The sequence below is a fragment of the Malaclemys terrapin genome, chromosome 5 (genome assembly GCF_027887155.1).
Source record: "Malaclemys terrapin pileata isolate rMalTer1 chromosome 5, rMalTer1.hap1, whole genome shotgun sequence".
In the NCBI taxonomy this organism is placed as follows: Eukaryota; Metazoa; Chordata; order Testudines; family Emydidae; genus Malaclemys; species Malaclemys terrapin.
Genome location: NC_071509.1, coordinates 120,361,486 through 120,389,414, shown reverse-complemented (window position 1 = coordinate 120,389,414; position 27,929 = coordinate 120,361,486). Strand labels below are relative to the sequence as shown.

Here is a 27,929-nt window from a genome sequence, read left to right as displayed (position 1 = left end):
CACGGAAGCCCGTGACCTGTCACCGACTTTTACTAAAAATATCCATGATAAAATGAGGAGCTTGGGCAGTTGCGGGTGGGCTGGGAGTTCCAGGGTCCCCCTCCGCTTGCGGCTCTGAAGTTTGGAGCTCCGGGGGTCCCTCCCGCCACCAGTAGCAGCCGGGAGCTCTAGGGGTCCCCGTGGCCGTCCACAGAGATCCCCCCACCGCCCACGGTGGCCAGGAGCGGCAGGGGACCCTGAAGCTCCCAGCTGAGGCTGGCTGAAGTCACGGAGGGCTTTGGAAGTCACGGGATCCGTGACTAAATAGCAACCTTAGTGATGGTATTTGAAAGCATTAATAACAGTATCTAATAAATGGAAAAGTGTATAAAGGTAGTGGGAGTGGCTTTGAAATTGCTCTCATCACCCAATGTGATTGGTCTGTGGATGAAGCATGCCAAGGGAAAGTTACTACTCATATTAAAAGATTGTTTTTTTTTTTAAATCTGGAATAGAATTTTCAAAACCACTGAAGTCCCTAAATCTCTTAAGTCCCATTTTCAAAAGTGACTTTGGCATTTAGCAGCTTAAGTTTCACTGAAAGAAAAAAATCAAGGTGACTTTGGCTCCTAAGTCCTATGAAAATGTTTACCTTTGCTCTCTCTCCACAAAGCCTTGTAGATTTTCCTTCTAGGGGCTAGGTTGCTACAAGGGAGCCCCAATTAGCTCTAAAATCATTAACACCCCAGTCAAAACAAGTTAGGTCCCATCTTTTCTCTACATCTTATTCAAGAAAGTGTACCACTGCTGCATAAATGTTTTAAAATATTTTAACATATATAGTGTTGTTGGACACATCCAGCAGTTGGAGGAGGAGATTAGAAAGACACTGACTTTTGGACAAGCTTATTTTCATGATGGACATACCACTATCAAAATTAATGCCTTTAATGTCTCTGCAAATTGCTCCGATCTTGCAAAAATTTGTCTGTCAGACTACCAGCAATTGCACCACAAAGTCAAAGCAACTTTCAATAGGTTGTGAACGGTTCTGATCTCATGAATATTGCATCTAACAATGAAAAATGATTTGTGGGGGATGAGTGTCTCTTTCACTCCCAACCCCTGAATTCATTAAAAGAATGTGATATGTATTCAGTCCAGTAATAACGGGTACTGCACAGACACTTAATGGTAGTCTAATGTTTCAATTCCTTCTTCAGATTACAGTAACATCCAGCCCCTGAACATGAGCACTGTTTATCAATAAAGATGTAGTATGTATGGGGGAGTATTGTAATTCCTCACCATAATGCTGTTGATCTACTTGGGAAGAGCTTATATAGCAAGTCACTGGTTAGATTTCAGAAGAAATAAAATATTCTTGAATCAGGAAAACATTTGAAGGGCTGTGGCGGGGGCAGGGAGATGCAATGCAACTTTATTTTGAAAGTGTAGAGATGGGCATCTGTTGAAGGTTAAGTTCCCAGTTGTGTTGTAAGCTTACTGTCACCCAAAAATAATAGCAGTGAGAGATGTAAAGATAAAAGTAACTGAAAACTCAAGTGTGACACCTGCCCCCCTTCATAAACAAAGGCTTACATACCAAAAGAATGAAGAACATAAAGAACACAAAAGTAGTGAAATAAATTGGTCCCAAAATTCTGTTAGCTTCTTCAATCTCTGTAAAGTTAAAGTCTCCCAAAATGATGCGGAATTGAGTAAAGCTTTAAAAACAAAACAAAAACATGTCCAGCTGTTAAAACATTTTTGAATTCTGGCAGCAATTTGTGACATTTCACTCTATTTTGAGCTAAGCATTTTCATTATCGAGTGGGATGGAGGGAAGAGGAAGCGTGGTAGGGGAACTATATTTTTTGAATGATAGTCAGTTGCTGTGCTAATTAAATTTTCATGCCCATCACTAATGTCCTCACAGTTGAGTAGAACCTAACTGAACTAAATCCAACCTCTCTTTACACATAAGACATTTTAAAATCACCATTACGCTGTACAACTTGGAATAATTACTGTCTATTAAGCAATGTTTAACTATTAGTTACATGTAGTTATCAGGATGTCCTGCAGTTTTTAGGGTACTATGCAATCACTCAGTAACTAAATGTATGTCACTAGTCAACGTAAAGTAACAAATGGTCAGTGATAAATTCTGAAAACCCTATGACTTCCACCTATTTGAAAGAGTTGCCCATCTCTTCAGATGTTAAGAAAAAAAAGTAGAAGTCTTTATGTTTAATATAATTTTTGTCAGGACATACTTGCAGTTCTTAGGAAAATGATTGAATTTATTATATGCAATTTCATATTTTGTATTGTAGAATGTCTTTTTTTCAACAAAAGTATATTGAAACAGTTTTTAGAAAGTTTAACCTACAGTTTTTAGAAATCCCATATACCTACAAAAACAGTCAGCTCTATAGAATTTTTATATTTATCTGGGAGCTATAATAAAACCTTCTGTCTTCGATGAGGTAGCTGAGGTCATTTGCCGATATACTGAAGAACTGTTTTTTATTATTATACTTACACACACTCTTGGAAAGTGCTGAAGTCATCAACTTGAGTGCCAAACACAAGGTAAGCCAGCTGAGCATATGCTAAGAAAATAATGAAAAACATAATAGCAAAGCCAATGACATCTTTGGCACAGCGAGACATGGTGGTGGATAACTGGTTCATTGTTCTGTTGAAGCTGACAAATTTGAAGAGCTGTTAAAAAAAGGAAATAGATGTAAAAACATGACAGACAACTACTAATGAATGAGCAGCTTTCCAACCTTTCATGTGCAAAGTGTATTCAAATCTGATAGCACTTAACATTGAAGACACAGAAAATCAATCTACTTTTATTTTTAGAACTATCCCTTCTACCAAAGCACTCATACTGTACTAGAAATGAGAGGAAAATTCAATGAGGGCGAACCAAATTTCCAATCCTGCTTCACTATATGCGCCCGCTGGTTTTATTGCAGTGTTGGGCTGCTAATATTAGAACTATTTTGAAGGGGGACAAAGATTGAAGCATGCCTTTTTAAGAAACCTCCATACAGGCTTGTTGGGTTTTTTGTTTTCTATTTAAACGCAAAGAAAGAGTCAGGAATTTTCAATTTTTATTTCTTAACAGTCACCATCTCTTGAGCGTAAATACTGCACATAGTTATGCTTTGTTTTATACTTTATATCATAGTGGTAGAATACACTTGGTAGATTAAGAGTGAATTTGTGTTACTTCCTAAAGCATACAGAGGGAATTCTTTCTCCACTGATCTAATGCTAAAATGCCCATTCATTAGATAGCTTCACCAGTTCATTAACAGAAAAGTTTCCTTCTAGAACTCATTACATCTAGAGGACAGAAAGCAAAGACGGACATGGACAGAAAAAAACTATCATGGAAGAGCCATTCAAATGCCAAGATTTGGATTTACCAGAGCACTTTAAATAGTCCCATGTAGTATGCATTTATATCTCAAGGTTCCCTCCTCCACATCAAAATACACTGAGTTACTATCAACTTCATTTCCAGAAATTAATAGATTACTAGAATATTTTGGAAGCATAAAATGAGATCATAGGAGAGCCAGAGGAATTTTTATATACTTTATAACCGACTTCCTGCAAGGTGGTGAAGCTGTAATAGAAGTGTCCTACAGCTAGGGGCAATGGAAATCGGTCAAAATAGGGTCCTCCAAAAACAGTGATTCCCAACCCTTTCATTCTGTTACAGCCCCGTGTAGAAGTTCTGTCTGTTACCAGAGGTATAGAAAGCAATGTTGCAGTGGCAGCACTATACGGTGCCACTGGTGGGAAAGGAAAGCTAAAAACATATAGAGTGGCAGCCCCACATGATCCTTCAGAAATCCCCGTGCCCTCCTGGTTGGAAATCACTGCTCTAAAATCTAGTTATCTGAAGTGCAGTTCTATTCTGAAAAGTGACTACAAATATAGCACCTTCTTACTCAAGAAATCAGCTCTCTTGGCATATTCAGTTATAGCGACTAATTTTAAGTAATACAAGTTAAATTGTTACTAGTTTTTACTTCTCTCAGCCCTGCTAAGACTCAGCTGGATTCTATTCTTTCATTCATCAGCAGCATTGTTAACTTTAGTTCTGGTGAGCTGTACATGAGCAAACCCACTGAGGGCGGATTGTGACACCTGTGCAACCCTGAGGGCCTGATTCAGCCCAAATAAACTTTATTACTAGCAATTATGTGTGGAAGGAATAACCCAGCATGACTCTCAGATCCTAGGATAAGCTGTCAGGGATGAGAGTTAGGAAAGACCTCTTTTTTCTTGTAAACCAAGCACACATGATGTGAAAATCACCGAAACACATTAAACATGGAACCCCAGGGTGTCATTATTAGACTCTATCCCCATTTTTAAAAAGTTTCTAGGCCTGTCAGTTGTGAAAATAGTTTCAGCATTAAAAACTGCCAATATTATCTAGCCTTTACCTAGAGAAATTAAAACAGCACAAGCAGAGGTATGAACTTGCTCCATTTTAAAGCTTAGTTATTAAATGGCAACTGGTTCAATGAAGCTAGTCATTTCATAGAAATGGTCTGACAGAAAACAGTTTTAAACCAGCTGCCCTAGTTTAAGTCTTTGCTGCTGATGTAATGTCAGTTTTGACTAAATCATAAAAAGCTACAAAAAGGGAAGAAAACAAAACAAAGTGAAAGGCAACAAGGAAGACTCCAGGAAAGCAAAAGTATCATATTTAACACTAATGAGTACGTAGCCTCAACACAGCAGTCATGGAATCCATGTGTTTTAGAAACTATCCATGTCTTAACATTATAGGACTTTATATATGGGTTGATTGATGAAAGGGCAACAGCTCCACCAGGTTGGGAGAGAACAGGAACTAATTAGGGCTAGTGACTTGTCACTGGGTCAAGGAATATATATAATTTACTATGAGCACTATTAGCATTAGCAATATTCACTGATTCTTTTTTCTAAAATTAGGTTTCAAGATTATAGCCCTGTTTTCACTTGCACATAGCTATGCTTTTGGTCTGAAATTTTCCATGGTTAGCCTCAGCAGAAACGTGAGCAAGCCTGGAATGCATTTGGTTGTTTCCAAGGTGCAGAAACAAATCAAAGATATTTCTTGCAGTTACATTAGCATGTGTGTTAAAGAGCTTCATTCCAATCTGAAGTATTAGGATTTACCTTAATCCAGACAAAAAACACAGTGACAGCAGCAACGTTGTTGAATTGTATTTGCCAGTATGCCAAAGGTTCAAAATTGGGGAAAGCGTTTTGATCTTCCAGCTGCTTCTTCAGTAACATGTCCACTGTTGACCTTCTATACATGTTAATTCCTATAGCTGCTACTGATAGCTGAGTAGAAAAGAAACACATAAACAATAAGAAACACTTGACTGAATAGGTTTTAAATGCCACTACATAAATAGATTGCCACACTGGCCTTTCCAAAAAAAAAAAAAAAAAAAAAAAAAAGCACAATCAGTGCCTATGGACTAGATCTAGCCCACATGAGGTTTACTGTGGTCTGCAGGACATTCAGAATCAAAGCTTTCACTTAAAATAAAGTTTCTAGCCCTCCTGTGTGCCAAATACCTTCTAACCATGAGCATAGTTTATAGCCTGGTCTACACTGGGGGGCTGAGGGGTGTCGATGTAAGATACGCAACTTCAGCTACGGGAATAGCGTAGCTGAAATCGACGTATCTTATTTCGACTTACCTCCCGTCCTCATGGCTCGGGATCGACGGCCGCGGCTCCCCCGTCGACTCCACTACCGACGCTCGCCCTGGTGGAGTTCCAGAGTCGACGGGAGAGCGTTCAGGGATCGATATATCACGTCTAGACAAGACGCGATATAGCGATCCCCGATAGATCGATCGCTACCCGCCAATCCGGCGGGTAGTCTGGACGTACCCTAAATCGATGCATTAATGTCTGCCTAATGTCTTATACAATGAATCAGATCAACTACTCTGTCTCTATATTGATCATTTTAGCGGACAGACTGGACAACGGTTTCAGGAGTGAACCCCACTGGGATTGGAAAATGGGAGTTGCTGGAGGGAAGGAAATATAGAGAAGGGAAAAGAACAGAGGAGATTCACAAAGACCAGGGAGAGAAAGAAGAGGAAGAGAAATTAAGGGCAGGAATAACGATGGCCTAAAGAGGGAGCAAATTTTCTCACTGAGTAATGAAGCGCCAATAATGCACAGAACAAATAATGACTAACTACATGTTTAGCTACTACCATGATGGTCAACTTCCACCCTTGATCATCATCAAAATCTTTTAATGACATCAGTGAACATGGCACTGTGCATTCTGGGAGCATATAGTCCTGAATTTGTACCCTGGCCCATGGACCATAATTACACATAGAATTCAGCCCTCTCCCCTGCATGAGCTAGAGAACACTGAAACACAGTCTAGAATAAAAATGCAGAAGCTGCTGGGTCCTGGTACCATGCTCATTTCAATCGTTACATTATTGGCAAATGTTTTTGTATAAAGCAAAGTTGGCAAAACCCCAGCACAGTGGTCTACATCATGGATTACACAGGAGCCTGAAGTTCAAAACTAAATTTTTCACCCCATACAAAGAGAACATTCTGTCTACTTTATCAGGAAGCCAAACTTGACATGTACTATATGGAAATCATGCTGGTGCAGGCTGTGCTGGACAATCAATTACACACTCTGGCACTTGGGTCTGGTTGGCAAGTAGCAAGCAATGTCATTCAAAACTTGTTATTAGCTTGCTAAATATCGGAATAAAAACACTAAGATTTGTTAGTATTACTTTGCAAATATACTCAGAGACACCCACACCCTCTCTCAAAGTGCCCAAAAGTGTTGGCTTTAAAGCAGAGGATGTTGTCACTGGAATGGCACTCAAAAATCATTGCATCAGCTGGTATTTGATGTCTGGAAGTATGGGAGAGCCATGGTAAAGCAGAATTTGTTATAGTTTCCTCTCCTCCTGGCTGTCCCTGCAGCTTCAAGAATCATTGGAAGAAAATTATTTCAAAATAGCTTTGTACAGAGGGAAGGAGGTTAAAAACCTGAGAGATGCTAAAAATCCCTCTGTACACAGTAGAATCCTTTCAGATCCTCGCCTAAAGATACCACTGAATAGGAGAATCAAGGAAATTCAGCAAAATATACATAATCATCTAAATTGTGATACCCTTTCTCACACTGAATAGTACCTTCTGCCGTGAGTAATCTCACTGAAATCATGTCATTAGAATGTGGTTACTGTCCCCTTCAGCACACATTTGTCCCCTATACCCATGCTACTAGTGCTGAGTGCACAGAACACTTCCAGAAAAACGCCTCAAAGAAAGCAGTACTAGAATATCATAAAGATTCATATCCAGAAGCATTACCCACCACAATGATGAGGATATCGAGACAATTCCAGAGACTCCTGAAGTAATGCAGTTTATGGATGCGAATTTCCAAGATCTCTTCTACAATATAATAAAGGGTGAATAGACAAAAGGCTATTTCGCAGGCTGCCAGGAAGAAATCAAAAGTAGAAATGTAGTGGATAAGCTTCACTGGCTGAAACTGCCAAGATGTAATGAGGCCTCCAGTTGCTGGAAACTCCACTAATAACCTGCATTTTAAAAAAGAAAACAAAAATAGTATGTTTGAGACCAGACCCTGAAAATTACTTCAGGAGCATAAGCCTGGACTTTTAAAATTTGTCAGCAGGAAGTTTTACAAAAATCTAACAGTAGTAGAAAAACATTTTCATGGGTTTTAATTTTTAAATTTTTTTAGAGCTAAAATTAATAAGGATGGAAATTGTTTGACTTAGAAATTCCTATATGGTAACATTTTAAAGTATGTGCACAATTTTGCACTCAGGTGACACACACAAGACATTGTATAAGGCAAGATTGTATGTACACAAATCCCTAATTTGCACATAGATATCTTCTGTTGCACTCACACTTTAAACTTTGGTCCCTACTGTCTGCAACCTGAGTACCAGGAGATGAAGTTGGTCTGTCTAATTTCACTTTCCAGGTTAAATGTAATACAAAAAACCTTAACCAGCAATTTTAAAAAATGTTGGCCTTTTCATAATTGTAGGTGCTGTTAATAATACATGTAAGGATTTTTTTGTGTGCAACTATTTTAAGACTCAGCACTGTCCCTTTGGAACAGAGTCACTGATTTCAGATCGTTTTGGTAACTGCATTTGTAAATATAATTTAAAGCAAATATTGGGATTTTTTTTAAGTCACGGAAAAATCCTGATTTTTACAAAGCATAGTTATGTAGTACATCTTTCAGAATATAAACTTCCCATTCCACGTAGCTACATGGTTCCTTAACTCATTAGGATAAATCATCTTCAACATCAAAAAGATGCTCTCATAATCTGACCCAGGCTATACTGCCTTCAGCTAATCTTTTTCAAATGTACAAAGTGTTTCTATATTTGGTAGTGATAGTGGACAGAAATACCAAACACAATGAGAAATTCATACTTTCAAACAGGAGTTACTTGGGGAAAAAAAAAAACTTAAAAAAACCCCCCACACATTTGACACTTCAAAATTGTCAGTTAGAAGGAAGTAGTACACAAGAGAAAAATGGCTAGGCTCTGTGGACGTGCTGGACAGGATACTCAGGTGTCTTTTCTAGTGACTCCCCGAGGGGAGTAGATGCTAAACAACTCCAAGGACTATCCAAATGTAAGCATTTGGGATGAAAATCATCAGCAATACAAATAACTCTTCCTTTTGCTGAAACGTTCCAAGAGGCTCTCACTTCACCTACATAATAAGATTCAGTGCATATTGATCAATTCCCATGATACAAAATAAAGCAGATCCCATATCTACTGTTTGTGCAATGTCATTTGAGAGAACATACATGCCATCCAAAGTTTTATAAATACCTGACAATACAGAATAGATTGATGTTCGCATTGTACACAGAGAAATCAATAAAGGCTGCTCTGGTCCCTCTATCCAGCCACAAGTGTTTCTTAAGGTTAGCAATCTGTGCGGCTGTCTCCTCTCTGCTTCGTGACAGATCCTGATAATAACCAGCCCCACTGTATGAGGCAATCAACCCCCAGTGGCTGCTCCCATTCAAATCTTGTTCATTGGTGTAAGTCCAACTAGTTTAAGACAGCAAGAGAAGAATACATTAATTACTCTTTTCATATGTAACAGCATATATACAAAAGCTTGATCACGTAAATTATAGCAATTGGGATTTTTTTTTTTTAAAGATATATTAACAAGAAAGTTGTGGTATCTGTAACCTGGAAAGAAGCACTAGAGGGTCTCTTGATATTAACAGACAAAATTAATAGTAAAGATAGATAATGACAAGTCACAGTAAATTAACTATGTCTTGACAACAGAATACTCTCAATTGGCACAGGGAGTTGTATTCTCTTAGTGAAACGAAAAGCAGCATTTTCATATAATAATTTACAAACACCACTGTGAGGGAGAAAAGTAGTATTTCCACTTTGTGCATGGGGAAGACAATTTAACCAAAGACTCACAGTGAGTAAGCAGTAAAATCCAGAATTAGAAGTCGAGACTTCTGGCTTCAACTGTCATGCTTCGATCATGTTGCATTTCTAGGCAATGGAAATACCTGTTTGTAGCAGACTTGGATGTACCTAAACCAGTAAGGCCAAGAACAGAGTCTTCTACAGAACCAATAGACTGATTTCATACAGGTGGAAGAAACTAATTTAGAGTTGACAACTGTTTTAGATTTAACTGTAAAGGAAGAGTTTACATGCAGAACACGCAATAATTAAGATGTTGCTTTTGGCAGGTACCAGATATCATTGGAGAATCAGCTAAAAATGCCCACAGAATTGCAGAACACACACTTGGCTATGTGGATGTGAGAGAAATACATACGCTGTTCCATTCCGGAGCCCAAAAGGAGCAGTATCTTCATTAGCAACAGAATAAACGTCATAGCATTCTTTAATTTCATCTTTTAAATCCTCAGGTATTGAGCATGACCCATTTCTCACTTTCACCTGCCGAACACGAGGCACCCCCAAAAGCAGATTCTCGTAATAAATGAAACTTTTGTTTTCTGCCATGGTTTTATTGTTGTACCACATCTCCCAGTACAGACCATCCAGCAAAGGGCCTTCTGTGAACTGAGGAGGAAGAAAGAATGTTAGGGATGCTAAGTTCATTCAGAGCCAACACTCAGTATTTTTATACACCTCCATTCCTGCCAAAGATGTGTTTTATATTGCGATTGTTAGTTTTTGACTATTAACAGAAAAAATTCTTGCTACATAAAGTTACTTAGCAAAAAGTCCTCTGGCTAACTAAGTGTTGATGGGTTCCAAGGGAATTTCCCCAACCCACCATGATCAGAAGTATGATAACTATGCTACGTTCACTGGGCAAAGGATTAAAGAGAGGAAGAATGAAGGATTCTGAGTTTTTAGAAATGGAGCGATCCTCTGTGGCCATGTCTGCACTAGGGAAAACATTCCCACTAAAGCTACCATGAATTCAGCTACATGCAGCTCTCTTCTTCACTCCTATTTATGCTCTTTGCAGTTGAGAGTCATTAAAGCCCTGTTCTGCATGTTTGATACAAAAATCTATGTGGCTGCTTGAGTTACAAAAATAAGAAATATGAAACTTAAAATATATCAAAGTGGCTTATGATAAATTATTAGTAGGCTTAAATAGGTAAAATTTCCAAAAGTGCCCAAATGACTTAGGAGCTTGTCTTTTTTCAAAATTGACTTTGGCACTTAGGCACCTAAGAGCCTTTAAAAATCAATGGAACTTAGGCGCTTAAGTGCAAAAGTCATTTTAAATTTTTTACTCAGTCTACAGACTAGTGTGTTTTCTGGAAGATGGGAGGAATACAAAATAATTTTGATATATTGAAATATTCTAATTATTTTTAGTACATTAACTGCTCCTGAATACACAGTGCAAGAATTAGTACATAGGGTTGCTATGTGTCATGCTTGGGCAGACTGCTACAGCCACACCCTGTCGATGCAAGACTACTGCACCGGCACATTGCAGGACTAGGACTGATAATGGCTCAGAAGGAGTGAAAGGTCAATGATCAGCAAACAAAGGCCCAAATGTCACAAAGAATTATGCATGTAGTTAGCCTGAAATGCAAGTAGTACAGTAGAACCTCAGAGTTACGAACACTGTGGGAATGGAGGTTGTTCGTAACTCTGAACAAAACATTATGGTTGTTCTTTCAAAAGTTTACAACTGAACATTGACTTAATACAGCTTTAAAACATTATTATGCAGAAGAAAAATGCTTTTAACATCTTAATTTAAATGAAACAAGCACAGAAACAATTTCCTTATCCTGTCAAATCTTTTTTTAAACTTTCTCTTTTTTAGTAGTTTACATTTAACACAGTACTGTACTGTATTTGTTTTTTTCTCTTTTTTTGTCTCTGCTGCTGCCTGATTGTGTACTTCTGGTTCCGAATGAGGTGTGGGGTTGACCGGTCAGTTCATAACTCTGAGGTTCTATTGTACCAATGAAATCAACAGGACTCCTAATAACAACACTTGATGTAACACACATCAGCAACTCTACAGGTGTGTCACGTCTTAGGTCAGTAATGTCCAGACCTGATAAGTAACTGTATTAGTATATCAGAACCAAATATATTCTCTCTTGGGACCTGAACTAAGATTTAAATCCAGGTTCTAGAAGTGAATCTAGCAAGTGTTCATCTATTGTGACATCTAGATTCCTAAATTCAACACTTGTAATGGATTGCATTTAGTAACTGTGGCCTTGTTTACACTACAAAGATTTGCTGGTGTAGTATACCAACAAACCCTCCTAGTGTAGATGCAGCTTATAGTGACAAAAGAGTGTTTTTACTCATATAGCTTATTCCAGTTTGCTGAACAAAATAAGCTTCAGTAGCAAAGCACTTAATTGCACTCTGTGTATACTGTGTCTACACTAGAGCTTTTGCCAGAATAAAAATGTAGTTACAAACAAAAAAAAATATTACATCCCCAGGCAACATTGCTGTACAGTACTGACAAAAGTGTAGACCAGACCTAAGAGCATTTGTTGATTACGATGGCGCATTTAAGAGATATTTACAGATTAAAGGTGAGAGTCCAGAGGGGGAAAAATAATGAATTTATAGTGACAAGAAGATAATTTTTTTCCCTTCACCTTCCAGAAGTCCTCCATGGTGGATAAGGTTTTGAAATTGGTTTTCTCCATTTTCGATAAAGGCGTTTCCAGGAAGAGCTGTGACATTACCCTAGTGTAATAGTACATACTGGAACTCACCATCCCATAAGTCACTGCAGGAGACATTTTTTGGTAGGGAGGAGAAAAAGAGGAAACCACGTTTAAAACGCTTATTTCAAAAACATCCAAATGTTTTAACATTTCTAAATAGGAGAAAACATAAGGCAAGCTTTTCCCTATCACCAAGCCCCCAATAATCACCATTAATCACTCCAACGTGATTTTATGCTATGTTTACGCAGCAATTAAAAACCCGTGGCTGGCTGTGCCAGCTGAATTGGGCTCATGGGGCTAGGGCTAAGGGGCGATTTAACTGAGGTGTAGACATTGGGGCTCAGGCTGGAGCCCCGACTCTAGGACCCTGAGAGGTGGGAGAGTCCCAGAGCTCGGGCTGCAATCCAAGCCAGATAGCACGGGCCAGTTGCAGGTGGCTAACTGCAGTGTAGACCTACCCTTAGTGTAAAAGGAATACAGAATAGACACGTCAATCAGCTTTAAAATACTCAATGTTAAAACTCCACTTTCTTGAGTTAGCTTATTATTTATAATTACAAGTATTTATTATTAAACTTCTAAAATAATAATTGGTAAGGAAAGGGATATGTGCAGTAACTTTAAAAGATCTTTTAATTAGAAAACCCTGAATACGGATTTAGTTTTTGCTTCTATTGGACCAAGTCCTTGGCTGAGAACCATATAGCACAAGTTATAGTGGGATGGAAAGATGACTTTGGTTTCTTTGATCCTTGGGTCATGGAATGCAGGACCAATCCCTAGTCAAAAGTTAGAGCAGCCCACCGCAGGGATGGAAGTGGCACAGGATTCTCTAAATCAGGCCTACACCACTAGAATAATCTCCTTTGAACCAGGCTAATCCTTCAAATGCTGGATGTGCTAGCTCAGTCAGATTCTGCTACTAGCATAGCACAGAACAGCTGAAAGACTGCCAAATTTCTAAAGCAATTGCAGGAGTTGTGTTCCATCACCTTCGAAGATTTGACGTTTCCCTGTAGTAAGGCTGTGCAGTGGCTCCTGCCCATTGCATTTCTCCCATCGCAGAGTGATGCCAATGTGATCCCTAGTCAGTTTTATCCTCTACTTCTACAAGCCCTACTGGAGTTGCTCAGTGTAGTAGTAGCAGCAGATGCAGTGTTCTCTAACACTGCAGACTAGTCACAGAGGAGGCAATGGTCACTGGCTGCTCGTAGACATACTGCTTCCTCTATGCACCATTAGGAACAGACATTGAAAATGACCAAATTCCTGATTCAACAATGTATTTAAGCATTTAAGTAATCCCAACCCTATGCAGCAAAGCACTTGAGCACATGCTTACTCATGCAGTTATATGCTTTGCTGCATAGGGATAGGATTACTCATACACAAAGTTAAGCACACTTAAATGCACCGCTGCATCAGGGCCTAAGAGTGCATCTGTTGCTTCTCCTCACTCCTTTAAAATAGGGCCACGTGCACAAGCAGCAGCATAGGTGGGCGATGAGGCAGGTGGAAGGGTGAGGCAGGTGGATGAGGCAGGTGGAAGGGTGAGGCAAGGAAGGCCCAAAACCCCCAGAAAAGCTCAAATGAGGAGAAGACAGAGGAAAGGAACAGGATATCTAATAGCAGGGCATATTAAGCAAGGTAAGATTTGGCCCCTCGCTTATAGTACAATAGCATCTTTCCAGTTGGAGTGAACAGGGCACAGCCACCAGAAAAGACTGACACAACAGAGAATTAGGCCCCCAACTTAAAGACTGCATCAACACTACAACTATAAACATAAGCCCATTGGGAGATCCAGTTATAGCATAGTTAAAGTTAATGGGTGGACAGTACCTAACCCGGTTACAGGGACACTGTTAAAACCCTGGAAAGTCCAATACCACAGCCCATTTTGAGGGATGGAATTAGGTCCAGGCTTTATACCAATTTTTAACCTTGTTGTGGTGACAGAGTCCTTTGACTACTATACAGTATAAACAGAGTTGAGAAAAGTTAAACTCCCCTATAAATAAGACTATTTATTTTCTTTAAATAAAGAACAAGAACTATTTCTTCAAGCTTTTCTTCTATGTTGTATGGTGAGTGTATGAATTGCTAATGCAGGACACTGACCTTCAGTCAATTTATTAATTTAAAAATACTAGTACATATGAAATTCTCTCTCTTTCTGTTCTTGTACTGAAAAATGACCATCCAAATTATGCCAAATAATAACTGCAGGACATACTGAATGAACTGTGAAAACTCAAGAGCAAACTGCTTGGGGGCAGGGGGGGAGAGGAGACAAATATGTTTAAAATGCCTTTTTAACTGAAACAATGGGCTATACTAATTTTCAAAATACTGTAGTTCCCCTCTCCTCCATTAAAAAAACAATTTGAAAGGAAAATTGTGCATGAAACATTTGTAGTTAAATGGTCTGCAGGCAAAAACATTTTATGCGAGTTTGCATCAAGTTATTCAGCTGATGGATCTGTTAACATTTATATCTTCTAGCAGTGCTAAAATTCTACAGGGAAATAAACTGTAGATCTACATCAAGGCCGTGTATACCCTGGCTTCTCTTTTTTTTTTTTTTTTTTTTATTTTATTAAATCTCTCACTGTTGCATTTCCATTGGTGCTAGTATTGAAAGTCCACTGGGGTTTTTACCACTGTATCATCTAGACTAGTTCGGAGTAGGGTTAGATGACACAGTGATACAAATGCTGGTATCACGTTTACACTACTTCACCTGACATGCTAATGGTATGGTACTACTGGTACTAAAAATTTAAGGAAAATACCAGAGTAGATAAAGAAGTCATACTTGGTCTCAAAGCTACAACTTTATATTTTAGTTTAAAATTTTCATTGGCATTTTATTTGAGGCACTGAAAATATTAAATTGTGGATTTATTGCCAGTGCTAAAAATAAAGAGCATAAAAAATATGCCAGCTTTCCAGAATTATATTAACCGGCAGCAAGTAATTGTTTTGCTAGGCAAGTAAAAGATTTGTTTTATCACCACCACCATGAGGAAAGTCGGTGAATAGATTTTAGGTTTAGACTGGCAAATTTTCATGATTGTTTTGCAAGGCTGAAGTCTGGAGCAGAACAAGGACCCCCCCCCCCCCCGTTTCCCTGCATTATGTTTGACCCACTAGACCATATAAAAAAACAAGTATCTGTTTTAGCCATTGCTCATGCTCTATTTGAATGAGCTACTTTGTGTGTAACAGTATTAGAAATGAAACTCTAAAAAGATTATTTTTGGAGAGATTTTATTTAAAAAAAAATTATATTCAGAACCTCTAATAATTCCAAGCACTATGTAATACCATACTTATATTATTTCCCACAACCTTGGTCAGCTGCCTAAAATCCTTTAAAAAGTTATTTTGCCTCAATAACTAAGAGGAATCTGTACTTGAGTTTATTCTACAAACTAGATCATGGTGTATTAATAAAAACCTAAAATACTTTTGTTAAAAGTTAAAAAAAAATCTTTAACATTTTCAGTGTTTAGATAAAGGAATGTTTTTACTTCTGATGCTTCCATTGTAAAAGCACAATATGCTAACAGCACAAACTCTAATGTAGAAGACCTCCCAGTATGTATTCTGAATATGGTTCTAGGGTTCTAAAATATCCTACATTGCACACACAAAAAGTACTCATTAATCTTCCCCGCAAGGGATAACCACTAAAATGAACTAAGATTCTCTCTGTGTGGGTGTGATATATTATGTGTAGTGTTGTTATAGCCATGTGTGATGAAGAGGGAATTTCTCATAGCACTTTGGATGCTGCATGTTTAACCAGGTGGTGGGGAAAGGATGATTACTATTTGCAGAGATCCCAGCGTCACTGTCGCCTAGCTGCCTGCCCGTTCCCCCCCGCCCCCCTCCAAGAACCCAGAAGACAGTGCGTGGACATCTGGGTGTCTAGCAAATAATGAACCTGGACTGCTGTCCCCCCCTTGCTGGAAGCCAGCCAGTTCGGACCAGCTGGAGAACAAAGAGTCAAGGTGGATGGTCAGGTGACGATGTCTGCCTGGTAAGAGGAACAAAGGACTGAAGAAGAGCAGGTTGGGTTAGTTAAATGTGGTCTGCTGGAAGTAGGGGCACTTGTGGACTGGGGGCTGGAAGAGGGCCCTGGGCTCTAGTCAGACTCAGTTGGACTTGGATGCAACTTTTCCACTCTCCGTGCTAACTGAAGAACTGCTTATGCGGTATTCCAGAAATTTAACAAATCCTTCCGTTTTACAGTGCTGTCTGAGAGTCACTCTAGACTAAAGAGGTCAGGATTGCATTTCTCCCTTTGGTTGTGCAAGTCTGCTCCAGGGTCCAGTTCAAGTGGATCCACTGAGGGGAGCTCTCAGAGTGAGGCAGGCATGCTGAACGCTCAGAAGTGCGGTCCTAGAAGGCTGAAGCCAAGGGGCTTACCCCAGTGAGAGGGTGTAACCCAAAGGGGGGTTAACACTCTAACGGGGCCCTCCCTGAGACTGATACAGAGCCGTGCGAAAGCACCGGACCTGTGGTAACTGACACACCATGTTGGTTCCAGACAAGAGAGACAATGTGGGTGAGGTAACATCGTTTACTGCAACAACTTCTGTTGGTGAGAGAGAAGTTTTCAAGTTTACACAGAGCTGAAGAGGACCTGAAGAGCAGCTTTTTGTAAGCTCAAAAGCTTGTCTCTCTCACTAACAGAAGTTGGCTCAATAAAAGATATTACCTCACCCACCTTATCCATCGTGTATTAGAAATTCCAATATCTGCCTCTTTGGATTTCTTTACCTTTACTTTTATGTAAAAGTAAAAGGTAAACTTCCCTATAAATAAGACTGATATCTGAGCATCTACTCACTATCTTGTGCCAATGTTTAGTACCACATACTTTACCCAAGATTTACGTCTGTGTATTAGCATGCATGAGGCTGCAAGCCTGTTTAGGACACTCAATATTATGTGCACATGGAGAGAGAGTCAAAAAATGTTAAAGAGGCTACCACCGCCAGTCTTTCAACCACTACAGGAACTTTTACGCTTAAGGATATCTGGTGTTGTCTTAATTGATAAAAATCAGACCTTTTCAGACACTTTCTAAATTTTAATTTTTGACTGTGATCAATAGCTCATGCCTTTCACTATTCGATGGCGTCAGATACAGAGGATTTGTGCAATGCACCAGCTTTTAAACAGTCCCTTGGAGGAACCCTCTCAGCATGCCAGAACCTGAAAGGGGCCCCAATTCTTCCACAAGGGTAGGCCACATGGCCTCAATGCCTTTAGGACTGAGGGAAGGTTAACACTTAAAACACTGCATGGGCACAGCTGTACTGATGCAGCTGTGCCGCTGTAGCACTTTAATGAAGACCCCGTAGGAAGGAGTAGAGCGTTCACCCATCAGCACAGTTAATCCACCTCTACAAGACGTGGTAGCTATGTCGGTGGAGGAAGCTCTCCCGCGACACTGTCACTTAGGTTGGTATAACGACATCACTCAGGGGTGTGGATTTTTCAGACCCCTGAGTGATGTAGTTATACCAAAGTAATTATGTAGTGTAGACCTGCCCTGAGCCTCCAGAACTCCTATTTCACACCATGAGACCCCTCTTCACAGACTTTTTGCCCTCTTCAGGGATCAATACTCCTCAGCAAGTATTTTCAGGGACACCAGAGTAGGGTTTATCAGTCAACTGAAATTCACCAGTGGAAAATCCTTTGTTAGCACAGAGAGGCAATGGTTAAGACATAATCCATACTGGCCAAACCAGGGTTCCTGTGAACTATGCTATTGTCTGCTTCTATCCCTGTCTCAATCCCAGAGAGCTGGTCTTTCTCTCCCAAAGGCCTGCTCCTACCCTAACCTCCTGTCATCTTTTGCTCCATTGTCTTCCTCCTGCAGATGCAGGCTGAGTTCACATGTTCTGCCCAACAGAGTTTCCTGTAGATAGGTGGCAACTGTTCAGTCCTTGAGGTTCCCATTGTCTTTCTGGATCCTCCATTGATATGGGTCAGTTTCAGCCAGTCCTTTAAGGATGCATTCATGACAGCCCAGTTACATGACCTAACGCCCCATGTCTCCTGTTCTGTCTCAAGAGAAACTTTTTAACCCTTTCATTCCATATAGCAATACAAAACAGAGGCACACACAGGAATCATAACTATTACCAAAGTTCCCACTTTTTAAAAGGAAGGTATTATTATTCTCTTTTGAAGGTGGGAAAATTGAGGCAAATGGTTTGAAATTATTTTTTCCAAGCTCACACAAGAAACCAATGGCAGAATTAGAAACAGAATCCAAGTATCCTAAATACCAGCCTCGTGGCCTAATCACTAGACAACACTCCTACAATCCTGGGGTAAAAACCCTCACTGTTCACTCGTGGGTCACACAGAACAGACAATTAGTATAGAAATTTGAAAATTAATGGAAAATGGTACTTACAGACACACAAGACCACAAGGAAAATCACATATGTGATCAGTTCTCGTAAAACACTTTTCAGGTATCTCTCTCTGCTAGTGTTTTCTTCCATCAATCTTGTACCCCACAGACCTTTAAAAAGAAATATTTACATAAATGCACATAAGGCATCACATATTAGCCACATTACCGATATAATTGAGGCAAAGTGTGCATAAGTTTTGTCGTGACACAAACCATGACACAATTATTGCTGCATATTCTTCTATAAGACTTTAAACTGGAGAAATGTGGGCTTGGCAGATACATAAGTGGATACATAACTGGTTAAACAACAGCAAATAAAGAGTAACTATTAATGTCAGATTGGAAGGAGGTCTCAAGTGGGGTTCCACAGGGATCTGTTTTTCTGGACCCAGTTCATTTAACATCTTTATTAATTACCTGGATATTGGAATACTGATCAAATGTGCAGATAACACAAAGCTAGGGGGGGTTGCAAACACTTTTGAAGGATATAACTCAAATTCAAAGGGATCTTGATAAATTGGAGAACTGGGCTATAGACAACAAAATAAAATTAAACAAAGACAAATGTAAGATGCTACACTTAGGGAAGAAAAGTCAAATGCACAAGTAGAAATTGGATAACTGGCTTGGCAGCAGCACTGCTGAGAAGGATCTGGGAGTTGTGGTGGATCACAAACTCAACATGAGTCAACAATGCAATGCTGTTGCAAAAAAAAAAAAAAAAAAAAACAAACGCAAATGCAGTTTTGGGCTGCATTAACAGAGGTATAGCATGCAAGTCATGGGAGGTGATAGTACCACTCTACTTGGCACTGATCAGGCCTCAGCTGGCGTACTGTGTCCAATTTTGGTCACTGCTGTATAGAAAGGATGTAGAGAAACTGGTAAGGGGGTATGTGAAGGAAAAAGTTTGGGGACCACTGCAGTAGAGGCTTTAATAAGGCTTTCTATATTTCTTATTTTTCAGTGCAAGAAGGAACTATAGTTAGGACATCTATTAATGTTTTAAACACTGTTGTTCCACTTTTCCAGAGCCAAAAATCTTCCCCATATCTACAGTTTCCATGGGAATCTGGGCATTTGTACTAGCTGAAGAATCTAGGTCCATTATTGGGTTTATGACACTAGCTTGCTTAAGAAGCTTTAGCATTCAATGCAAGAGCCCCTAACTGAGGGCTAGTCTACATGGCAGCACTTTAACGTGGCTTGTGTGGTCGCGGCAGAAAAGCCACCTCCATGAGGGGCGTAGCTCCCAGCGCTGGTGCACTGTCTACACTGGCGCTTCACAGTGCTGAAATTTGCTGCGCTTGGGGGGGTGTTTTTTCCACACCCCGAGTGAGAAAGTTGCAGCGCTGTAAATTGCCAGTGTAGACAAGCCCTCAGCCTTGCTATACTCTCCCGAAGGGGATCAGAAAACAAAGGAAATTTAAAAAAAAAAGTGTCACCAAAAGGTCAATTGTTAAATGTTATCAGGACAGAATCTATTAGCAATCATCATATTAACAACAGGAAAGTAATAAGGAACAGAGAGAAGCTTGGAACAGCTGCTGATGTTCAATTCAGCATTGCTACCTCCAGCCAACTGTTGTTTAACCGAAAAGCAAGCCAATATGATCTAAGTTTAAAGGAGGACAGAGAGAAAAAGATGGGTGAAAAAACAACCCAATTTGTTCCTGCAAAGCCAAACAGTCATCATTCTCAGTTTTCAGGTATTTTAAGTAACCAGCCTTAATAATTCCCTTTAGCTCACTAGTGGATGGAAATAAAATTATCTGAAAATCTCTGAGAAAAAAGTTTTATATTCGAGATATCACAGTAATTTGGAGTCAAATTTAACAGCAACAATGGAAAATTAAAACAAAGGTAAACTGGATTATGAAGCAAAAATTTAATCCCAGCTGTTGCAAAGAGTAAAATCTGAATGATCCAGCTGTTGAAAGGGAGCTTCACCCAGCGAAGAGAAAGATGATTAAAGCTACAATCTTCCATCTGCATGCAATGTTAAGGTTCATTCCACAAGCATTAGCAGAGCAAATATTTTTAGAAACCATTAAAGCACACCAATTCAAGACATTACCTAGTCACAAAGCCAAATAGGAAAAGACATTTCAGCACAGTGAGTAATAACTTTAGCATAAGCTTTCCTCTCAGTTTTCAGTCTTTAACAACCCTTCATTAATATACATTAATAAAAAGGTGGAATTAGTTCTACCACAAGGAAACTAGGTTTTTGGTTTTGTTTTTTACTTTGTTCTTCAAAGCCAAAGCTGAAAAATTTACAGATAAGTGCTGCTGCAGTTTACCATATAAAACGCCCAAGAATGCCAAGTACTAGTTGTCAGTACATTAGTCACCAATAAGAAATGTAGCAAGCAAAATATTTGCTAACTGAAATTCTGTCATATTAGAGAAATATTGTAAATCAGCACGGAGCGGAAAATTACAGCTTTGAAAAATCCAGCTCATGGAGTAGGCTCACCAATAAAGTAAATCCAGATTCTATTGGCCATTATATTTCTTTTAGTGCCTGAGATTTTAGGACTGATGTCGCCACTTTACCATTTTACTAGTATATTATTCTAGATTATTCTAGAACCTTTTTGTGCTGGCGACCCACTTTGGGCTTACAAAAAAAATGTGACCACCCCCCACCAGAAAAAATTGCACCCCCCTACCTTATGCTCAGGGCTAAAACATGTACATTAATTTTGCAGGGCCCCTGGTGACACAGAGCCCCAGACAATTGCCCTGCTGCCTACCCCCTAACGCTGGCCCGGTTTGCGACCCCCCTAAACTTGTCCCACGACCACCCCCAGGTTTAGAAACATTATTCTAGATAATCAAGAACACTGCAGGTTCAGGGAGTCAATGTAAAGATTTGACTGGAATCATCTCTGGACCATCAAAATTATCTCAATTCTAGCTATAATTTACCATTTTCAGCATCCCATTACTGACATATAAAGTCATTCATGAACTTTTGATCCATGCTGAAGTGAGCTACCATTCACTTCATCAAATTTTTATCAAATCCATAAACTAACACTTCTCCTTCATTTGCCTGCAAGGCATATCCATAGATTACAAGAATTCAGATGAGGTGTCACGTTGTGGTGATTAAAGGGAACTACCAAAGAAAGGAAACTTCATCTCATATTAAAAATCTGTGCACAGAATAAATTGAATTTGTTTGAGACACACAGGTTTTGCTGTATTTCCTTTTATTTTTAAATAGCTTGTATATATTTGGATTTATAAACAAAAAGGTACCTCCAAAGCTGTAAGCACCCTTAAGTTGTTTAAAAACACAATTAAAAAACCAAAACAAGCCAAAAGCAAACTCATAATATATAGCAGCAAACAGTTAAGCTATACAGAAAATCAGAAACATAAAACCTCACCCTCCCTAAATTTGCCATCCTCAAGCAACATCTCCTCCTCACAAAGCAAACATAAAAGAGGAATCTTATACATGTCCTGAAGTTCACATTGCTTAGTGAAGCATCAACTTCATGGCTACTATGACCCAATAAGTGCCAAATGTAGCAGCCTTCTTGTTTAAAAATAACAATTAAGAATATTAAATTCAAATAAGAAAAACATTAAAGGAAAACACTAGGTAGATGAATTTAGTATTCATGAAAGCGACAGAAAAACAGCAATGACTGAAGCAAGGCCTAGCACAGAAGAGGAAGATTGTGATCTTCCTTACCTGGCTCTACAAATATACCTCAGTCCTAACCAGCAAAATATCTCCTTACTCAATATTGGCCCTCTCTGTAACAGACAACTGCAGTCATGCAAAGATCATGTGACGGGTTGTAATTCAAAGAGCAGGATAAATTCAAAGTACTTTGTTTTGACCCAACTTGGAATTTGGAATGCAAGTCACCAGAGATGAAAAGCTACTGCACTTACCCCCTCTGCCAATATATTGGTATACCAATAATTTCTACCTATATTTCCAAGTGCACTGGCATACTCTGTGTATGCCTCTATGAATAATATGTCTAAACAAATCCTGTTTAACCAACATAAAATTACTCAAGATAGTTCAACTCTAAGCTGACTGTGAAGAATTACAAAGGGATATCACTAAATTGGGTGAGTGGGCAATAAAAAGGAAGATGAAATTCAATGCTAATAAGTAATGCACATTGGAAAAAATAATCCCAATCATACATACAATGATGGAGTCTAAATTAGCTGTTACCACTCAAGAAAGAGATCTTGGGAGTCACTGTAGATAGTTCTCTGAAAACATCTGCTCCATGTGCAGTGGCAGCCAAAAAAGCTAACAGAATGTTGGGAACCATAAGAAAAGGGATAGACAATAAGACAGAAAATGTGATGACATTATATAAATCCAGGACACACCCACATCTCGAATATTCGATGCAGTTGTGGTCGCCCCATCTCAAAAAGAGATATTAGAATTGAAAAGGGCAACAAAAATGATTAGGGGTATGGAACAGCTTCCATACAAGGAGTGATAAAGAAGTGATTAAACTGGGACTTTTCAGCTTAGAAAAGAGACAACTAAGGGGCAATATGATAAAATCATGAATGGTGTGGAGACAGTGAATAGGGAAGTGTTATTTACCCCTTCACATAACACAAGAGCAAGGGGTCACCTGTTGAAATTAACAGGCAGCAGATTTAAAACAAACATAAGAAAGTACTTCTTTACAAATGCACAATCAACCTATGGTACTTGTTGCCAGGGGATGTTGTGAAGGTCAAAAGGCTGGGTTCAAAAAGGAACTAGATAACTTTATGGAGGATATGTCTATCAGTGGCTATTAGCCAATATGGTCAGAAACACAACCCCATGCTCCAATTGTTCCTAAACCTCCAACTGCCAGATGTGGGGCTGGACCACAGAGGATGGATCACTTGATAATTGCCATGTTGTTTCTTCCCGCTGACGCATCTAGCCCTAGCCAGTCATAGACAGGATATTGGGCTAGACCAGCGGTTCTCAAACTGTAGGTCGGGACCCCAAAGTGTGTTGCAACCCGGTTTAAATGGGATCACCAGGGCTGGCTGCAGACTTGCTGGGGGCCAAAGCCTGAGCTCAGGCTTCGGCTTCAGCCCTGGGCAGCGGGCTCAGGCTACAGGCCCCCTGCTTGGGACTGAAGCCTTTGGGTTTCAGCTTTGCCCCCCTACTCACTCCGCCGCCCAGGGCTCAGGTTCCGGCTGCCCCAGGGTGGCAGGGCTCAGGCTTCTGTCCCCACTCTGGGGTCATGTAGTAATTTTTTTTTTTTTTTTTTTTTTTTTGTCAGAAGGGGGTCGGGGTGCAATGAAGTTTGAGAACCCCTGGGCTAGACAGATCATTGGTTTGAGGCAGCATGGCCATTATGTTCTTAACCCATTATGACTACTTATCACTAGGGCCCTACCAAATTCATGGTCCATTTTGGTCAATTTCATGATCATAGGATTTTAAAAATAGTAAATTTCATGATTTCAGCTTTTTAAATCTGAAATTTCACGGTGCTGTAATTGTAGGGGTCCTGACCCAAAAAGGAGTTGGGGGGGGGTCGCAAGGTTATTGTGTGTGTGGGGGGGTTGCGCTACTGCTACCCTTCCTTCTGCGCTGTTGCTGGCAGCAGCACTGCCTTCAGAGCTGAGCAGCTGGAGAGCAGCAGCTGCTGTCTGGGAGTCCAGCTCTGAAGGCAGAGCCGCTGCCAGCAGCAGCACAGAAGTAAGGACGGCATGGTATGGTATTACCACCTTTACCTCTGCACAGCTGCCTGCAGAGCAGGGCCCTCAGTCAGCAGCCACCACTCTCCAGTCACCCAGCTCTGAAGGCAGCAGCACAGAAATAAGGATGGCATGGTATTGCCACCCTTACTTCCACACTGCTGCTGGCGGGGCGCAGCCTTCAGAGCTGGGCACCCAGCCAACAGCTACCACCCTCCAGACACCCAGCTCTGAAGTCAGCACAGAAGTAAGGGTGGCAATACCGTGACCCTCCTGCAACCCCCTTTTGGGTCAGGACCCCCAGTTTGAGAAACGCTGGTCTCCCCCCATGAAATCTGTATACTATAGGGTAAAAGCACACAAAATATCAGATTTCACAGGGTAGCGGGAGGACACCAGATTTTACAGTCCATGATGTGTTTTTTATGGCCATGAATTTGGTAGGCCCCTACTTATTACCTTCTGTGTTTCCGGTTACCAGTTTATTTACTCTAACAATGCATCAGATACTGCAGAGAATCTTCTTAATCTAATGCTTTGGTTTGCATGTACCAACACTTAAAACACACTGCTAATGCTTTTGCACCATAACTGACTTCATATTTAAACATACAAAATATTTGAATACAAGGTAAGTACTACATTTTCCATTCTTCAGTGACATCCCTGTTCTCCATGAAACTTCAAAAATGTGTGTTTTTCCAATTCTAGATTGAATAGTTCCTTAAGTTATGCTGTAGTGAATTTCACCGGGCCTTGATATAAAGGTGTTCAGTTTATCTGTAGTAAGCATCCTTCAAGCTGTACCTTAACATTTCAGACTTGGTCAAACAAAACCATTTTACTTCCAAAAGGGACATGTACATTTAAGTAAAACACTATCCATATATGTGGAATGCCCCAAGCAGCTAGAGGGCATATTGAGCACACTAGCAATTTAAAATGTTACCTTTTATTTTCTTATCTTGCAAAACCATAAAATGTAGGCCCACCAGTTTCCACAAAGCATGCACTTTACTCGTGACATCACACCCAATAGCATAAAGAGAATTAAATCAGTCACCAGAAGACAGCATGCAAGAGGATCAGGTGATTCAAGGTGGGCCTGCACCACAAAAAAAAAAAGGTAAATTTTAAATGACTGAGGTGCACCACCTTCCAATTGCTTATTTTGCCTGAGAAAATTGTGTTAGACTGATCTCCCTGACAGCCTGGCTGACAGAATCATATCTTGCAGTCTCTTCTCCTGACAACTTCTTCCTCTCAGAAGATGCTAATTTCACTTCAGGCCGTGTGGTACAAGTCAGTGGAAGGACTTGTCCAAAAAATATTCCCACTTGTTCTAAAACCAGTTCAACTGTAGTACAGTAGGATCATTGAGTATTTTAAAAAACAGATTTCCTGAGGGCATACACTGACAAAGTTTGAACTGTCCAGCAAGCAATGTCTTCCTTTCCCAGCGTGGAGTGGTCAATCATTAAAAAATTGTATTAAGGTAACTGGATAGTTCAGAGGACTAGCAGAGGAATAAAATGTCTTTTTCAGCTAGTCGGGGACAAAAGCTGGATCTACACTAAAAGATGAACTGCTGCTGAAAGTGTTTTTTGTACAGTCAATCATTTTTCATCAACAGGTTCCACAAACCAGTATTGAAAACTGTTCTAATGCTAGCATTGATCATACCAGTGTAGTCTTGACTGTTTTCAATACTGTTTCACATACCACAATTGATCCAACAGTATTAAATTAGATAACACAACACTGTGATCATCACAAAGTCATGGTCAGTATTGTGCCATCTAATTCAAGTGCTTGCAGTCATGTTCAGACAATTTTTTAAATGTAGACAAACATGGCGAAGTATATCGGAACGGGAGTATGGGAAACTTATTACAGTTGCCTAGGCTGTACCTGTTTCTTGGTTTAAAAAAAAGGACTTCACTTTCCACATCTGTCAAGGCAGCTCCTTTTCCAAGCACTAGCTATGCACACACAGATAACAGGAACAATGTTAAAGGCTTTAAACCCATCAGACAATAATAATTATTTTTATATACAGTAATCAAGCACTACTGTCCACAATCTCACACCACAAAACAGGAACTTATTTCATTGTGCAACCTTTCACAAAAATTTATGCAGAGTGTGCATGCTGCATAACGGAAACAGTGCATTTTTGACTTTCACATCCAAATAAATAATAAAAAAAAAACAGTGCATTTATTTTGACATGAGATGGCTCAATTCACAGAATATTTTTTACATCAAACAATTTTTTGGGATGTCATTGATAAATGGACAAGCAACTGTCCAATTTGCAAACCTCAGGCCTGAAACTGAATACAGTTTGGTAGATTTGTTCCCTTCTTGTCAGCTAATATTTGCCAGTTTGCACCAGTTCAGATTATCCATCTAGCTGCAAACTTTATGGAAAAAGTGGTTCACTCCATTCACCATTCACTTTTACAGTTACAAAGATTTTCTTTGAAATGAAGAAAAATCCTGTCTAAAATACCGAAGCCTTTTAATTTTTACGAATATTGACCTTATGCAACTGTAAAAAACAAGAAAAACAAAAACAATGTGGGGGCATTTCCCATGCCTTCTCCCCCACAAAACTGGACCCCAGTGAGCATCTCTGCAATGCCAATTTTTTTAGCAATAGGACTACAGTGGGCCACTGAGACTACTGTAACAAATAGATGATGTATATAAGCCAACTGTGTATCAACAGCGCCTTTTTACTTTGGCAGCTAATGACAACACTTGGCAGCTAGGCAGCACTTCAAAGGACTGTACAAAAAGGTAATTAATCCCAACACCACCTCTGTCTGGTAAGTACCCATCAATCTGATTATATAGATAGGGAGCCTGAGGCAGAGAGAGGAAACAACTTGGCCCAAGGTCACTCAGAGATTTGGTGTCAGGGTAGAGGGCCCTGTGCCTCCAGAAAAGGTCACATATACAATTGCAAATTCTGGGTGCAGCCTGACCTACCTTTCCTCAGTGTGATCTCTGCCCTACAAAGCATCCCCTGCAACTGACAACTTGGGAGAAGCAGCACAGGCAAGAAAGGCAAAGAGCTAGAGCAGTTTAAAATAAGGGGCTGAGGTTGTGAACAGGAGTGTGAGTGAGAGTGTGAGTGTGTGTGTGTGGGGGGGGGTCAACATGGGAGTGAAAGGAGGAAAAGAGGGACGAGCTTGAGCTCTACAGAGCGTGGGGGAATGGAGTACAAGGTTCCAAATGGCCAGCACAAGGGGCAAGGACTCGAAGCAGAGGGGTGACCAGGTGGGAGGGCTTAAGGGACTGAATGTAAGGAAGCGGGGGGGGTCTCAGCCCCTGGGGCAGGAGGGGGAGCAGAACGGGGGGGGAGCAGCCCATGGGGGAGGGGGGGAGGCAGAACCTGGGGGGGCCCAGCCCATGGGGGGGCGAACCTCGGGGGACCCAGCACCTCGGGGGGCCCATGGGGCGGGGGGGCAGGACCTGGGTGGG

The 27,929-nt window shown here is 40.1% G+C and overlaps 1 protein-coding gene across 1 annotated transcript in view; it reads right to left on the bottom strand.

Moving 5' to 3' along the window:
• The window catches only part of PKD2 (polycystin 2, transient receptor potential cation channel), a 42,164-nt gene that overhangs the window by 13,718 nt on the left and 517 nt on the right, over window positions 1–27,929 (bottom strand). Inside the window, exons 2-9 of the mRNA XM_054029598.1 lie at window positions 18,723–18,833; window positions 12,203–12,336; window positions 9,913–10,163; window positions 8,922–9,146; window positions 7,397–7,625; window positions 5,185–5,355; window positions 2,528–2,709; window positions 1,586–1,706 (exon numbers count right to left, since the gene is read on the bottom strand). Coding sequence (XP_053885573.1) covers window positions 1,586–1,706; window positions 2,528–2,709; window positions 5,185–5,355; window positions 7,397–7,625; window positions 8,922–9,146; window positions 9,913–10,163; window positions 12,203–12,336; window positions 18,723–18,833 — 1,424 coding nt within the window. The remainder of the gene's footprint in view (window positions 1–1,585; window positions 1,707–2,527; window positions 2,710–5,184; window positions 5,356–7,396; window positions 7,626–8,921; window positions 9,147–9,912; window positions 10,164–12,202; window positions 12,337–18,722; window positions 18,834–27,929) is intronic.